General features: G+C 41.6%; 1 protein-coding gene and 1 long non-coding RNA gene across 5 annotated transcripts in view; one reads left to right on the forward strand and one right to left on the reverse strand.

Moving 5' to 3' along the window:
* The window catches only part of LOC131273950 (uncharacterized), a 38,108-nt gene extending 31,022 nt beyond the window's left edge, over nt 1–7,086 (forward strand). Inside the window, exon 3 of the long non-coding RNA XR_009181130.2 lies at nt 6,999–7,086. This is a non-coding gene — a long non-coding RNA (uncharacterized lncRNA). The remainder of the gene's footprint in view (nt 1–6,998) is intronic.
* THADA (THADA armadillo repeat containing) overlaps nt 1–17,524 on the reverse strand; it is a 383,919-nt gene that overhangs the window by 158,943 nt on the left and 207,452 nt on the right. For all 4 annotated transcript variants that reach the window (XM_012524133.3, XM_058278477.2, XM_071208795.1 and 1 more), the window contains one exon: nt 10,130–10,298. In XM_012524133.3, coding sequence (XP_012379587.1) covers nt 10,130–10,298 — 169 coding nt within the window. The remainder of the gene's footprint in view (nt 1–10,129; nt 10,299–17,524) is intronic.

Below are 17,524 nucleotides of genomic sequence, written 5' to 3' on the forward strand. Positions count from 1 at the left end.
ACTGGTATCTAGTGGGTAGAAGCCAGGGATGCTATTAAATGACCTATAATGCACGGGACAGCCCCACACAAGACAGAAATTGCCCAAAATGCCAGAGTACCAAGGTTGAGAAATTCTGTGATGAAAGAACAGGAGGCAGGAGGTGGGGGTGCAGAGTATAGAGAAATATAAGAATGCAGTGAACAATAATAGAGCTTAAAATAGAAGAGTTCGATTACTGAAACTCTCCTTTAGGCTGATGGGATTGATTTTACTTCAGACTCCTGGGGCAGTTGTCAAGTTGTCTTGCTTTTATATGGCCAGCTGAGTCCTTAGGAACTGAGAGATGGTGGATGCTCTATCTAAATAAACCCAAGAGCTATGTGACAAGTCCATATACTCTTCAATCTCAAAAACGCTACCCCAATATTGTCCTTTTGCCTGGTTAGACTGGCATACACTGAAAACAAACAACACTAAAGCTATTTCCAGAAAGAACAAGCAAGCAAATCCCATCTCACAATGGGACCACATACCATCAGATATTATATTGGGATTCTGGGAAATGACAGAAGCCTGCCTGGTAGTATGCACATAGTGTGACGTTTTGTTTTGTTGTATCTTTTTCTTTCTTTTTTTGCATTTTGTTTTGTTGTATTTTTAGAGTACATTCAGAATTATCCTTAGTCATAAAAAAGTTTCAAACAATCAGAATAGGATGGCTGGGCTGGGGTGGAAAGCATGTCTTTCAAGATGAAAAACTAGGGAAACGGACTTTGGCCCAGTCGTTAGGGCATCCGTCTACCACATGGGAGGTCTGCGGTTCAAGCCCCGGGCCTCCTTGACCCGTGTGGAGCTGGCCATGCGCAGTGCTGATGCGCGCAAGGAGTGCCGTGCCACGAAGGGGTGTCCCCCGCGGAGGGAAGCCCCCCGCGTAGGGGAGCCCCACGTGCAAGGAGTGCGCCCATAAGGAGAGCCGCCCAGCGCGAAGGAGGGAGCAGCCTGCTGAGGAATGGCGCCGCCCACACTTTCCGTGCCGCTGATGACAACAGAAGCGGACCAAGAAACAAGACGCAGCAAAAAGACACAGAAAACAGACAACCAGGGGAGGGGAGGGGAATTAAATAAATAAAAATAAATCTTTAAAAAAAAAAAAAATGAAAAACTAAAAAAATGTTAGATCAGTCAACATAGGATCCTATACCTCCCTTTCATTTTTTGGACTTGAAACCTCCCCCTTCGAATGGTGAAAGATCCTTTGTCTGGGACAATGTGACAGTGCTCCTTTCCTCATTCATCAACTATCTATCTGATGGGGTCCTGGAGGGGGCATATAATTCAAAACAAAACAGATGCAAGAAATAACCTGACAGGCAGGAACTCTGCCCTGAAAAATCAGAGTTTTTAAATCTCAGCTCTTATAAATTTTAATAGGATCTATAGGAAAGTATAGAACAGAGACTGCCCAGAGGCACTTCTTTGTGATTCATGCGAACACATAAAGTCACAAATGATGACAAGGCCTTATTTCTCTTTTTTTAATACACATGCACTCGCATCTCAATAGAAACTCTCACATTTTTATAAACACAGTTTTCTTTAGCTCAAAAACCTTCACTTACTCCCTACCATCTACATCAGTGATCTTCACATTTTTGGATCACGAGCCCTATCAACACTGGCAGGGATGAAGCTGACAGCAGCAGTGGCCGCAGCAGCAAGTAGTAAGAAGAACAACGAACACTGGTACGCACTGACTATGTGCTGGGACCACGCTAAGCAGAGCTCACATATTAATTCATTTACTCCTCACAACCACCCTGGGATGTAGTACATCATATCATCCCCCACACTGAGGAGGAAGAGGCAGAGGCAGAGTAGGGGCACTTGCCCAAAGGAACACAATTCACCAGCAGCAGAACTAGGATCTAGACAGAAACAATCAGGCTCCAGAGTACAATCTCTTACCCACTACATGGGATGATATCTTCAAGCACCTGCTTCCAGCTCCTGGATACTTATTTAGACATTATATAAGAATTGACTGACATATCATATACATTACACATCATATGTAACAAAACAGTTAAAAGGATGAGACAAAATAAGTAATGAGCTAACATTTTCTTCCCTAACACACGACCACTTTGCACGCCCCACTGTGGGCTACGGGTCAACAGGGTCCAAATTCCGTGGCCTGGTATTTGTGGCTTCTCACACGCTGACCTGCAACTATCCTGAGAGTCACACATTCCGTCTCTCCCAACCCATTCCCTGGACTGAAAGGCTCACGTACACACTGCCCCTGCAAATACCTGCAGGTCCTTCCTCCATGCCTTTGCTCACACCAAGTCCTCTGTTACAACAAAGAGTACTAGTTGAAAGTTTATCTCAAGACCCAGCACCCCCACAAAGTCTTCTCTGATCACTCCATCCCATCCCAGTCTCTCCCTCTCAGACATGAGGTCTCTGTTACTTGTGTGGCACACATAATCTGTAGTCACATAGTTTTGTTTAATTGTTTCTAGTTACATGACATTTTCCAGGGCAATGCAGAAGCTTCTTGAGGATAGAGAGCATGCTATATATTAACTTTTCTTTGTATCCTCCATGGTACCTGGCATCGTGTTAGGCACTTAATAACCACTCAATAAATATTTGCTAAATAAAAGAATAAACAAACACTCTCATATTTACTCCAAATTTCTAAGGCCCAGGTACATATAGTTTAAAAGGCAAAGATCATCCTGGAAAGCTGAAGAGATGATGCAATGGATACTGACTGACTGACTCACTCACTGATCCTACTGGGATCCTACTTAAGGCTAATCCTAGCACCTACAGCATGAGACTTCACTTTACAGACTTCTTGCGTTTCTAAGTAATAGCATCCTTCTTGATCTTATTTATCCACTACTGTCTACTCTGTGGCACAAGGGCCACTATCTGTTGGCACTTCTCTATGCTTAAAGGCAGCCTCAAGCACACACCTGGCTTACCTGCTTGCTTGCTCAAAAGATGTCTGTAACCAACCCAGTTTGGGGAGGAATGATATGTTTACTCTTTATTCCAAACAAAGTTTCTCTTTGTCTTTGGTGGAATTTGCTCAATGTTATCTTTTCAACAATTACTATTCTGACCACTCCATCTAATACTGCCACCAGCCCTTCCCCACCTACCAATCCTGATTTCACTTATCCTATTCTATTCATTCTTTTTGTCCACAGCATTTATTACCTTTAAACAGGCTACACCATTTCCTGGTTTTATTATTTAATTTAATATTTTCTGTCTCCCCCTGCTAGGAGCTACATGAGAGCAAAGTTCTTTGCCTCTTTTGTTCTCGGATGTATTCCAAGCATATAGAACAGTGCTGGGCATATAGCTGGTGCTTAATCGACAGTTGGAAAATGAACAAATGAATACAAGACATTAACTCCCATTTTATTTGACACCTTGAAGGTCCCAGAGAGTCACCTTTTCCAGAGAATGTTCTTTCCCTCATTCAGAGAAGCGGTATAGTATAGGGGTTTGCTGCACAAACTTGAAAGCCAGACAATCCTAGGTTTGAATCTGAGGTCCGCTTTTTATCATGTACTCTTGGGTAATTTTAGTTCCGTCTCAATCTTTTAACCCTCTGTTTACTTATCAGTAGGTTGGGAATAACATCCACCCTCGAGGGCCTCAATAAGCACTCAGTCGCTGGTATGTGTGTGTGTGTGTGTGTGTGTGTGTGTAAATTATGTTCAAATTAGCCCTAACTGATACTATGAGTTCAGAGCATTACAAAAGCCAAGTGGCGCACTGTCTGGTGAGGAGTGCTGCAGTGCTACAGTCGAGGGTCCGGGACCTGGCAGTTAAAAGCTGCCTCCATTACCCAGCGAAAGCTCCTTAAGTAACACATGCCAAAAAAAAAAAGCTTTGGGATGTTTAGAATGGAGGGATTAATTCATCTTCAAAAGTAGCATTTTAATTAAAAATGACTTTTCTACGCCTATATCCAGAAAGGAATATATTGCCAAAAGGTAAGATTTAACAAGTTCTTTAATTTCTTTTAAGAATCCAGTGCTTCCCAATCCTTTTCACGTCAGCGCACGTAGAGAAAATAATCTCTCTTTGGCATTCTGGGATAAAAGAGATGAGGCTGCTCCCAGCTGCAGGTGACTGCCTGGCCCCCTAGGCCCCAGTGAGAGACCCTGAGAGTCAAGGGAATAAAAAAAATATCTTGGCACACCTACAACGCGTCAATTAGAAGCTTTGCCTTAGCCCTTCTTCGATTAGGGACCTTTCTAGAAACTTGCCCTTTCACACAGTAACAAAAGTCCTCGAGCAGAAAGAGTGAATCTGGCCATTAGCAACACCAGTGAGCATTTCCTTTAAAATATGACTCACTCCAAAAAAGAAACACTGACTGGCAGCCCAGTTATAACTTAAAACATCAGCCAATTTCATGCTTTTGTTTTTGATTTTCCGTTTTGAATTATATTTTCTGTGTGTAAAATAAACAACAATGGGGAGAAGCCTGCATCTTGAGTCACCCAATGGAAACTATTGAGTAATGTTCCATTTCTGGACAGGTTGGGCATTCTACTTTGTATTTCACAATATTGTACTTTCAAGAAATAGGAAAAAGATATTAAAATTCTTAAAGCATAAGCTGCTATTTCACATGGTTACATTCTTAAGATGGAATGGATGATTCTTTTAACTTACACTTAATGATGTTTTGATGGAAAAATATTCATACAAATATATCTTTTTCTAAAACATCTCTTTGTTTCTTTACTTAAGAAACAACAATACTGACAGACTTAAAACTGTCTCTCTCACTGATTTTCTGTTTGCTTCTTTCCACTGTTCCTCTCTGACGCAGAGGGAAGGATGATTGGTCCAATCCCTGCTTCTCAGTTATTCTTTCACACAATTAGATGCCTGATTCAGCCAACCTTGACATCTTTCTGGGTTTTCTGCTTCTCTTTCCCTCAAACATAACACTAAAATCTGCCTCCATCCCCGTCCTCAGGCTGTCCCTTCTGGCCCAGCACCCTGTTCCCACCCACAACAAGCCCCACAGCAGAGCATATCAAGGGTTCTGGAGTGGGCAGCGCCTCGGTTTTGGAGTTCCATTTTCTTCCTGATGCCCGCCTGGGCTGGTTTATCTTTTGTCTCCTCCGCATTAGTTACTTCTGTGCTCCCAGTCCCTCAGGGCTCACCTGACTCTAGCCTATAGCTCTACCCACTGGGAGATTAAGAGCCTGGAGACAAAGCCCTTGTGTTTTCACCAGCACCTAGAACCCGCCTGGCCTAAGGTGAGCAAATCACAGTGTCTGCATTGAATTCAATCATGATCACTTTGTAAAGGTCTCATCGACTCTCACGCCTAGGGGTCCACAATTCCTACAGTTGCCCAGGTTTGAGAGATTCTGTCAAACCCTGATGGATGACAGAGGTGCAACTGTGGTTTCAGCCTAGGTCCTGACAGAGCATTCAGTATTTCCAGATTAGGAGTATTAAATGGAAGACCAAAGAGAAATGATGAGAGAGAGATGAGTGGAGGGAAGGAGGGTATAGGTATTTTTAAGTCTTTTTCCATTTGTAGGTCCTCTGGGTTACACTGACTTCCTCTAACCCTTCTGTTAATACTGAGGGGTTTACTTTTTATCCATGTTATGGTGTCTTATCAAATTAGATTAAAGGAGACCAGCTGAGCAGCAAGGGATAAAAACAGTAGAGGAGGCCTCCGGGTTTGTTTTCCCTAGGCATAAAAGTTGGTCTTCACATCAAAGATCAGAGGGGCAGCACATTCTAGAAAGAAAAAGAACACATGCTTAAGAATTTATATCATTGCCATCACTTATGAACTGAGACTACACAAGTCACCCTTTCAGGTTTACCTCAATTTCCTCATTTAAAAAAAGAGATCACACCTCCCTTGTAGGGCCTGCAGAGAGAACTGATGAAAACACAAAGGCAAGTGTTGTGGAACACAGGAAGTGCTCAACAAATGTTAATTCTACTCTTCCTAGGGCACACTCCCCAGATGCACAGGCCTGCACAGACCTAGGCTGCAGAAGTCCCTCCCTGGCTAATATTTCAGGTTAACTCAAGAAAGCAGCACTACTGCCCAGCTCCACAGCCAGAAAAGTAGAGTCTTTTTGACTCAGAATTCTCGAGATGCAGAAAAAAAGGCCCCAAATTAGGGAGAAAAATTAAAATTAAAATGTTCAACAAGTTTCGCCGCTAAAAACTGAAAACGTCACACTTCTACTTCATATTGGTGTGCATTTCCTTATGAAACATCAAAATGTGAGTTAAGCATACAGGAATCAGAATAAATCTTTCCTCATGATTATTGCCCAAACTCTTCCTCAATACAAGAGAACTTTTTGAACTCCAATATGATTTCTCTGGAGTAATAAGTAGCCTCATAATAATGCTAAATCCCCAACACAAAGAGTTTTCGCAACAAAAACAGATGGTTAATTCTACTTAAAAGACAGGGTAGCCTTGCCAGTGTTATTCCCAAATGAGGTAATGTCCATGGCTCTTATCTAGCCTTTATTGAGATTTAATGTCATTTACCTCAGGCTTTTACAAACCTGCTGCATAATCTCACCTTTCTAATGTGTGCTACTTCTATCCATTTCGATGCTGCAATTATGAATCTCTGGTTTTTAAAATGATTAAGAAACGAATCCCACATGCTCTTTTTTTTTTTTCTTTGCATGTCCTATAATTTGAATCTTTGTCTTCCATAGCCCCAGAAAATGCAAAGATCAGCATATTTCTTGTTTTCAAGATATACTACAGAAATACTCTGGAGCATGATGTATTTATGTAAACATTTTTCAAGCAAGTAAAAATGTTTAATTCAAGAAAGTGTTCTGTGAAAGAATTTGTTTTCTGACTATAAAATGATTTCCTGCTTTTGAAAAAATAACAATTTTATATTTGCTTAGCTGTTTCTGAAGGACCCAGGGAGATTTTCATTCCCAAAATCCCTGACATCTCTTTTTCAGGTACAGATTTCAAAGGCAGCTTTACGTGAGCACGGAATCTATGAGCTATTGAAGGGAAAGAGAAAAAGTCTTCCCCATCAAGTACAGGAGGGGAAAACAGAACTATTACAACAAAGACGTGACACCTGAATGGGCACAAAAAAGACTTTTCACATGCCTATGACTTCCTTTTTTCAACCAAGGTAAACCAACCTTGATAAAGACAGTAAGCTGTTTGACAAACACAAATACAAAAGCCAACACCTACATTGTTTTTTTCCAACAAGCCCTTTATCTCACTAACACTCGGTAACAAGAGCAACAGCCACAACAATAACTTGAATTGTAGAGGTTTTACCTTTCTATGGTGTTTTCACATCTCACATTTTATCTAGCAGAAGTAAATTTGAGAATATCTAAGGGAGCCCAGAGATCAAAAGGTCAGGTTGTCTTTGGGCAGACCAGTAAAGCACAAGCCGTGCTTGCTGTGGTATGGGGTGGAAGAGCAGGCTGAGAGGCTCATTTGCACAGCGACTGGGCCAAAGAAGCAATCCCAACCCCACCACCTCCAACAAAGTTCAGCCCAGGGTGGATGTTCAGTAAAGAAAATTTGACCGCTGATCCCCCTGACAATAAAGGTCTTCCTGCTAAAGTGGTTGCATAATCTATGGCGCACATCTTGAAAGCCTGTTCTGCATTACTTTTTATTGGCAGCCTCTTCCCTTCAAAGGAGCAAGGTCTGTCTGACAGAATCAAGAGTTCTACTTGTGTAACTGAGCAAATGATGACCACTGACCCTCAGTGTCCCATCCTGAAAATCTAGGTAATAACTCCCACCCCTCTTAACATAGGGATATAGTCTTGACTCAAGGGAAATGAGTGCTTACAGTTCTATAGAAGAATTTAGACTGAAGAAACCACCCAAGGCCCATGTGTATATAACATAGACTAGAGGATCTCAAAATGCAGTCCCTTGGAGGGCTTCACAATCCTTTCAAGAGGTCTGTAATAACAAACAATTTTCAAAATGATACTAAGGCACTAGTTTCCTCTTTCACTCTCTTCTCTGCAGGGGACATTTCCAGAGGCTATGTGACACGTGGTGATATCATCACTCTGATGACTAATGGAATCTGTGCTGTGAATTTCTTATGTTTTAAATTTTTCTTAGTTTTAATTTCTAATTAAATATTGACAGATATAACGCATATGAATAAAAGTTCTTTGGGATCCTGAATTAGTTTTCTGAGCTTGAAGAGGTCTTAAGACCAATTTGAGAACTACCAACCTAGAACTTCAGTCCCACCCACATTTGCACCCTGAAACTTTCTATGCTAAATTTTTCCAGTTTGTGTTTAGATGTCACTTTCTTTCAAGACTCTCCCAAGACAGAACAGGTTCCCTGCTATGTGCTCCCCCAGGAATCAACACAGGGCACTGCAATTGCCTACTTTCTGGTCTTTCTTTACTTCTCTACTGGCTCCTTTAAGGCAAACAAATGCTGATTTAGTCATTGTTTTACTGTGGCAATTAGTATGCAGTAAGCACTCAACAAATAATAAAGGAAGGAAGGCAAGAAGGTAGGTCTACCTTGCATTCTCACCTAGGAGTAATTAGTTACTAGAAATGTTAGTTTCACTATAGGACAGGCTCATTAAAATTATGATAATAGCAGTAGTAATAATCCATATATATTGTTACTATTGATATATATATATAAAAAACACTTATAATGTGCCAAGCACTATTTAAGCAGTTAACGTGCATCAATTCATTTACTCTTCACAAAATCCCTATGAGACGTGCACCACTCTTATCCCCTTTCAAAGTTGATGAAACAGATGTGCAGGTAATGAGGGTGGTTTGAGATTTATAGCCAGGCAGTCTGACTCCAGAGTCTTGTTAATTACTTTCTATACTGCCTCCCAAGTCAGAAGTGTAGACCTCAGGCATACAGCATCTATTGGAATCTCAAACCCATCTCTCAACTCTGCTTATAAATCAGGAGCATGACCTTTTTTTTTTTTTTTAAAGATTTTTTAATTTGTTTCTCTCCCCTTCCCTGCACCACTCCCCTCCCCCAGTTGTCTGCTCTCTGTGTCCATTTGCTGTGTGTTCTTCTGTGTTTGCTTGTATTCTTGTCAGCCGCACCTGGAATCTGTGTCTCTTTTTGTTCCATCATCTTGTTGTGTCAGCTCTCTGTGTGCGGCACCACTCCTGGGCAGGCTGCACTTTTATCATGCTGGGCAGCTCTCCTTATGGGGTGTACTCCTTGCACGTGGGGCACCCCTACACAGGGGACACCCCTGCATGGCACATTACTCTTTGCGTGCATTAGCACTGTGCGTGGGTCAGCTCATCACACGGGTCAGGAGGCCCTGGGTTTGAACCCTGGACCTCCCATGTGGTAGGCAGATGCTCTATCCGTTAAGCCAAATCTGCTTCCCAGCATGACTTGATATTTACACCCCCCAACCTGCCTCAGTGTGACTGACCACAGCAACCATGCCAATGGTGGATCTTCTCACCAATACCATCTGCCCCCAAGTTTAGTTAGGATTTTAAAAGGATAATTCTGATAGAAGGTCTATTCCTCATTCATTTGTATTTTAGTCTTTTTAGGAAGAAATGTGGAATCAAAAAATAAACATGTATATTTATTCAAAATGAAAAGTTTCCCCTACATACAGCCCAAAAAATAGGTGAGTAAGGTTTGATGCACTGTGGTTTTGTGCTACAGGGCAAATCCTCCCTGATGTGTGTAAAAAGCTGTTTCTTGGGCTAACCTCTCTTTTGAGGAATGCTCACAGCTTCACCAGGAACAGGGTGTGGCCCAGAATTTCTGTAAGCACATCTGAAGGAACAGACAAAATATTTTCTAGTTCAGAAAGGTTTGTAAGTCTAAGTAGGAAAGTATGTATGCTGTAGAAAACATGGGCCTTATTGCAAAAGATGATCTGACAGAATCGTAGTGCAACCCTGTATGCATGTTTGTGATGAAAGAAAAACACACTTGGGAAACACCTTTTCTTTCAGCAACAGAAAAGAGTTCTACAGATCAAGTTTAAAGTCTGAATATCAAGTCTTTACCTGCTAACACTAAAAAAACCAAAGTTCATCCTGTGGTATTTGATAGGAGCCTTATTACTTACCTGGAGAAGAGTCCCATGAATATGGTTTTGCCGAAAACACTGGTCAGTGCAATCGGGTAGTTTGGCCAATAGAGTCCGGATGGTATTTGGGATTTGATCTATCATAACAAATGGGACCAAGGCGCGAGCTGCCATTTCACGGGACCGGTAGACAGGAGAGTTGCCACACCTGGGAAGAAATAAAAACACATGACCATTCAATACTCATCTCCATATTCATGCCTTTGTATATGCTGATATTGTATCTAGCTCTAGCTGGAATATCCAAGATGGGAGGGGGTTTGCTCTTTAATTCAAGTGATGTTTTTTATTCTTCCATTATTTCTACTGGTGACTTTGCTTTGGTTAACAACAGCATTCCCATTTTCAATTCTATCACAGGATAAATGTAAATAGGCTTTGGGAATAAGACAATGAACAGGTAATAGCAAAAATGACTTACTCCTCAACAATCAAACAAGTATTCATTGGGCACTAATAATGAGAAAAAAACACCATGATAACAGCCACAGAAAACAAGACAGTCACTGCTGTCTTTGAGGACCTTACAATCTGACTGCCAAGACAAGAAGTACATTTGAAAAGATGACCAAAAGCACAAGGTAGTACTGGGAAAATGATACTTAAGTGATTTTTGACATTATGGCTCTAGGAAGCACAGAGGGTGAGACTATGGGTTGTGGTGTTCAGAAGGACAGAATTCAGGAAAGGAAGCCTGCTTTAAGCAACCAAGAGAAACCAGAAAGTCGTTTTAACCAGGGACAGTAGTATAAAGCAATACTAGAAATGCACAGGGTATATTTGGGAGGAAAGAGTTCTATGTGTCTGCTTGAGATGCCTAAAGGCTCATGAACAACAGTGGAAGTTAAGGTTGAGAAGTGGGTCAGGCCAGCCTGGGAGTGCCACAAATGGAGGACTATGTGAACTTTTTGAGAGAACAAGGAATGGTCCCTCAAGTCACCGTCACCAAATCCTTGACTCTGGGACTTACTCATACCCAAAGAGCTTGAATAGAAGCCAGTTCTTAAAATATGAGAAAGTCATGGACAAGTGGTATTTTGAGATTGTACAAAGGTCCCTGGATAGGCAGGTTGTTTAAGAGACTCTTGACTTTGTAAACACTCAGAACCCAAGAATCCATAACCATTTTGTTGAAACTGTGCACTTAAGAGCTTTCACAGATATAGGATTATTTGAGAAGAAAGTACAATGTGGTAAGTCCTAGCTTAAATAAATTCTTGATGAGAACTCTTAAGTCTGCATGATCTTTGACCCAATTTAAAAAATAATTCAACTTACAGAAATGTCTCTATCTTTAGATACCCAGACAAGAATGGGAAAAATCAGAGGATACAGACTCTGAAGGGAAAAAGGATGGTCTCCTGGTTTGTTCCAAAATTAAGCAGTCTTCTAGCTACTGATAATTAGAACATTAAGGAATTACTGGTAAGATCTGGACCATTATGGCCATCTGGTCCTGGAGGCTTAGCGTGTGGAGGGAGAAACCTGCTGAACTGTTTCTAACACCCCAGAGGTATCACCAACATGTCATAATATGAGAATTAAAAATACAAACTCAACTTCTGCACAAATTGAACAACCTGAACAGCATTTCATCGTAGGGGGTGGAGAGGGAGAGGCAGGGAAAGAGGAGAAAGAGGTAAATCTTTCTCTAAGAAGGCAAGTCCATCTGCTGGTACTTGCAGGATGAGAAACTCACCTTACATCATCCTTAAGGAAGACACTGAGGGCTAAGGCAGCTAGAGATTTCCCAATAGTCATTGACTAAGATCTGACAACTCACCTATCTTCTCACATTTATTTCTCATTTAAAATGGTTAAATGTATAATCTGTAATTGGCAAGTGCAATGAAATGTTTGCTTTGGTCTATGGTGGGGGTGGGGGCAGTATGAGAAAACCTCACTTGAAAGAAAATACTTTGAAAATGCTTTGAGACATAATAAGCAAATGACCTCAGCAAAGGCAGTCATTTGTCTGAAGCTTCCTCGCCTGTCTGCCCCGCCACCATCCCTCCAACACACACTTTGTGTTACAGTGTGTTTTATGTTACCAAAAGGGCTCTTGTATATCAATGTTTCTTTTCAAATACAAATAACTCTGACATGGTTACAGATGTTTAGTTTCCAATTAGCAGTAACTGTACACTAAAGAATGCCCCTCCTTTTGCTCCTGACCTTTTGCAAATGATGATTTCCCAAAGGAATCTGGCATTCGTATAGGAGAAAGGAAAGTGGGAAAAGTGCCAGAATTTCCTGCTTGCAGATACCCTGTACTAGGGTACTTTCCAAATGCATACAACCGGTTAAAAACCAAAACAAAACCTCCCCTCAAAAAAGTAATGCAATTACAGAAAGAGAAGAAGTCTATTTTAAAGTACTATTTAATTAAGTAACATTCATTATAAAGCAATGATTAAATGTAATTTCAAACTACTTTCTACCACAAATTGTTTAAATGGAAGGACAGATTATAGTTAACATGAAAAAAATTATTGATGTATAGATATAACCATTAAGCAGAAAAGCTTTTTCAGGTTACTGTTTTGTCAGCTTTTAGAGGAAGGGGAGAGCCTGATGGGAAAATTGAGTTTTTCTCTAGGTATATGTGGAATGGGATCTGTGGCTATCTATACACAGTCTTTTCAGCCTCTACTGGAGTATATTTTAAGCTAAAATTTATCCTTCCTCTGGATGCTCTCCTAGTTTGGCTCAGTAAATGTTCCCAAATCAAGTAGAGATGCCCTTCAAGGACATAATAGAATCTAGTGGCCATAAGGACTGAAAATAAGAACACCTGGATTGTCACCTCTTTGACCACCCACTTACTCTTATGACTTGGACAAGCCACCGTACAAGACTCTCTATCAGTCCAGGGGATGTCTACAAGAACACTCCAAAAAGAAAGGTGCTCCGGAAATAAAAAGGTCTTATAGTGCACTATGCCTCTATCTAGCATAGAACCAGTATATTCTAAGATATATAGGCTTCTCAGTGATTCTAATAAGAGAATTAAGACGTGGGGTAAATTCTGTACTGTTTTAATTAGCTGCTATCACTCTAAGCCTCAATTTCTTCTACAGAACCAAGCAAATTTTGGGATTTCAAAGGTCATTTCCATTTCTAACATTCTTTAAAGCTGTTTCATCAATAGCCCTGGCTGCCCTCGAGGCCTAAATACCACCAGGCCCTTCTCAGAGCATGCAGGCACAGGTCTCTCACACCAATAAGCCTTTTCCATGTTCATCTTAATCACATATTTATTGATTGCCTGCCATGTACTCAGCACTGAGAGATATGATACTGTATAAGGAATGTTTGCAGCCCATAATGGATAGCCCTTGGCAGTTTATAAAACGCCTGCACACACATTATCTCTACTATGCCACACTCCCGTAAGACAGAGAGGGTAATTATAAGTCTAAAAACAGATGAAAAACAAAAGCAAGCTCAGAAAGACTAAGGGGACTCTCCAAAAGGTGCAAGCATCAGTGTCCAGGCCCAGGATAGAGATTTTTTTGGCTTCCCCAAGCTGTAGCTCACATCTGGATATCAAGGGAACATAAAGAAATACTTTCCAGCTCATAAAAACACAAACTTTAATTTACAAGTATGTGGAAAATCTCTAAATGAATGATTTTTAACATATTTTTGGATCATGAAAACATTTCAGAATCTAATGGCCTCTCTCAAAAGGGAAAGGGACTTCTGAACATATACACACAATTTCCCATACAATTTCTGGAGGGTCACATGTGATTCTTGACGCACATCCAAAACCCATGGGGCAGTGTTTCCCCAGGTCAAGAATCTCCAGCTGTTTCCTTGCACACAGTGGATGACTACTCAGTGTGGCTGTCAGGTATGTGCTCTGCTTTAGCCATACAGAGGTGGAGAATAAGATGTTCACAGAGCACCAAGAGCTTCGAGGCAGAGCCAGATATAAAACCTGATTGCCACATTATCAGGGGCACCCATCATGTGGAGCAGCACAGGAAAAGGAAGCAGGTAGGGCAAGTTGGAACAGCTTCCTGAAGATGATAAAGGACTTTCAAGTGAGGGTGTTATACACCACTGGAGTTAACCCTAGGAGTCCTGGAGAGTTTAGAATGCAGTGTTCTGAGCAGGGAAGAACCACACTGCTGGGATCATCCCCTCCACTCTGTCTCCCTTCCCAGAGTGGGGTCTGAGTTTTTCCTAGGAAAAGATTCCTACCCTTAGAATCTGTTCCAGTGGTCTGAAAGGTTTCACATGCAAATGGCCATACATCACCAAGTATTTCTGCTCACTCGTACCTTTGGTCAGGCAGAGGGCACACATCCTGTTGCTGACCAAAGGTATGCACTGGGGTAGGTACCAGAGAATCAGAAAGAAAACACTCCCAGGCCACAAGGAACCTATAGTTTACTAGGAAAGATGGGCAAATCAGGCAATGATTCTCAAAGGCATGAGAAGGAAACACAGGATGGACACCCAGAGAGGAGGGGAGGTTGTCTGGGAGATCATGTCTAGCTGTGCCCAAGTGGAGTGAGGCAGTATGAAGACCTGGGTGTGGCAAGCAAGAGGTGCTCTCCAAGGCCTGCACCTTTTCCTATATGAACCCAAACTTTCTTGGGGTGCCCAGTCAAAAGGAAGGGTACTGAGGTTTATTAAACGCTGTGTGACAGGACTGGCTATGTGCCTTATACACACTATTTACTTCACTAAATCTTCATTAAAAGGTCGGTATTATTACCCCTATTTTAAGATGAGGAAAGGGAGGTTTCCCAAAATCCTTCAGGTCATAAAGCTAGCAATTGGCAGATCCTTCATTCTAATTAGGGGCTATCTACCTGCAAAATACTATTCAAGACTTTATAATGCAGTTGCCTCATATCCTCGGAAAAGTCCAATATTTCCAAAGCAACCCGATTCACCCTAATCACACTGAGCCACGAATGGACTTTTGGGACCAACCAGTCTCTAACTGGTAGAATGCTAAGTAGAACAACTGAGATGCTGCTAATGAGCATTTATTAAGAGCCAGATTGTGTTAAAAACTTTTGCCCAATTTAATCCTCACAACAAGTAAAACAGCTGAGACAAAATATTTAGGCAATATTGGGGAAGTATTTTTGAACTGAGAGGACTCTGTAAGGTCCAATGGCCTTGAGTACACCTACTTCATAGGAAGCTGAGAGTCGTCAGAGCAGATCCAGGGCAGCATCAGGATCTAGCCATATCCCCCTTGGTTCTTCCTCACTGACATAACTGATGTCCCCCAGTTCCTATCCATTCCCAGACCCAGCTCCAGTCTAATCTATATTTTCCAGTGGTCAGGCTGTACACTGTATGTTATGCGTGACAGCAACAAAATTCTGCTCCTGGTGTAAGTCATCCACTTTCTGCTAACCCACCTCCAAACCCCTAACTAAACTTTCTCAAGAACACCATGTCATTATGGTCTGTTTCTCCTATATAGCATGGCCATCTGCTCTTGAAAAATGATCATCTACTGACAACCTGTAGTTTGAGACAGCTCTGTCTTTTGAAGAGTCTCTGAAAGTTGAGTGAGAAGGAGCAGGCTAAGGCCTGAGGTTATATATTCTTAAAAACCTTTCAATATAGGCCTTTGGTCATTCTCCATCGGATGTTCTTCCACCCTGTCCCCTTGGGGAACTCCTCTTCATCCTCTGAACCTCCTTTGTGAAATCTTACTGAACCTTCTATGGTCAAAATCAATCGCTTCCTTTTCCATCCCCTGTTACTACACTGCACAATTAGCCCTGTCAGCACAGGGACACAGCTCACTTATCTTCATCTCCCTGGAGCCTAGGATGCCTACAGTAGCCCTTGAGCATCCCAGTCTCTGCCAGACTGAAATGACCTCGAGAGCAGGAACAGGGTCTTTATAAAGCTTTATAACATAGCTCACAGGATAAGCACTAAGAAAATGTTCTGGAATCCAGAAGAGCTAATTTAAATCCAAGTCCTGTCACTTTCTGTGTGACCTTGGACAAGTCAGTAAACCTCCTTGTTTTTAACTTACAAAATGGGGCAGAATAATTACTTCTTAGGGTTGTTGTGAAGCTTTAATGAGGTGATGCATGTGAAACACAAGGGGGCTTTATTCTGCTTTGGTTCCAAAAGTCATAGCTCAATGTGATTGGGTTGAATCAGGTTGCTTTGGAAACATTTGACTTTTTCACGGCTCTGAGTGATTGATATGTGGTACTATTAACTGAATCTAGTGGGTGGAATAACTTGAAATTTTCAAAGTAATGCCCACATGTATAATATCTGTGTTTTTCTCTAGCATCCTCAGTCATAACTGGCTAAGGACACAGAGGCTGGCCTGCACCAAACATGCTCCATGTGCTCACAAAGACCTACCACCTCCCTCCAAAAGGAGCTGGAAATGGGAAAAAGGAAGACTGAGTTTCCATGGGGCCTTATCAACTTGTTCATGTGATGCCTCCTGCTTTTATTCTTTGGGTCCAGGTTCCAATTTTATTTCTGTCAGTTCTAGTACAATTTCACCAAAGATTGCTTTTTCTTTTTGGTTGCATGTGGTTTCTAGTTTCAAACGTTTCCTTCAGGAAGACATGTACATGTGTGGGTATGTGTGCATGCATAAAACAGAGGAACCACTAAAAAAATAATTTTTTACCCAGAGGATTTACAAAGGCAGCTATTTCAGCATGTCTTTGTTATTAAGCATGTTTTTGTTATAACTGTGGCTTTCCTGAGGCCCTTCTTCCACATTCTCAGGTGACATGACTGCCTGTTGGGGCTGCCAGAGTCTCTACCTGCCCCTTCTCCACCACCTTTCACTTCATCAAAGGATCTACTAGCACCTGAACTACTTATCTTTTTCCTGCAACTCAAACTGCTAGCACTTAAAAGTTGCATTAATTGTAATCTTGCCCTCTGCACAGCTCATGGATTTCTTTATTCAAATGTATTTCTTGGAAGGCTAACAGGCTCAGGACATTTGAAGTGTGATTTTTAAAAATCCTTGGTCTGGGTGGTGAGGGAGAAATATGAGCAGTAGACAGCAGGATTATGCTAAAAATTGCACATTTCCAGATCTCATGGACAAAAAAACAGATGTGTGGAGAGTGGATGTGGCTCAAGCAGTTGAGCACCCACCTCCCACATGGGAGGTCCCGGATTCGGTTTCCCGTGCCTCCTAAAGAAGATAAATGGACAACGAGCAGACATCAAGCAAAAACAATGAGCAGACAAGAAGCAAAAACAACAAACAGATGAGAAAAAACAACAAGCAAGACAATGAGCAGACAACAAGCAAAAAACCAAGCAGGGTGGGGATGTGGTTCAACCAGTTGAGCAACTACCTCCCACACGAGAGGTCCCAGGTTCAGCACCCCATGCCTC

Source organism: Dasypus novemcinctus, chromosome 17, assembly GCF_030445035.2.
Source record: "Dasypus novemcinctus isolate mDasNov1 chromosome 17, mDasNov1.1.hap2, whole genome shotgun sequence".
Classification (NCBI taxonomy): Eukaryota; Metazoa; Chordata; class Mammalia; order Cingulata; family Dasypodidae; genus Dasypus; species Dasypus novemcinctus.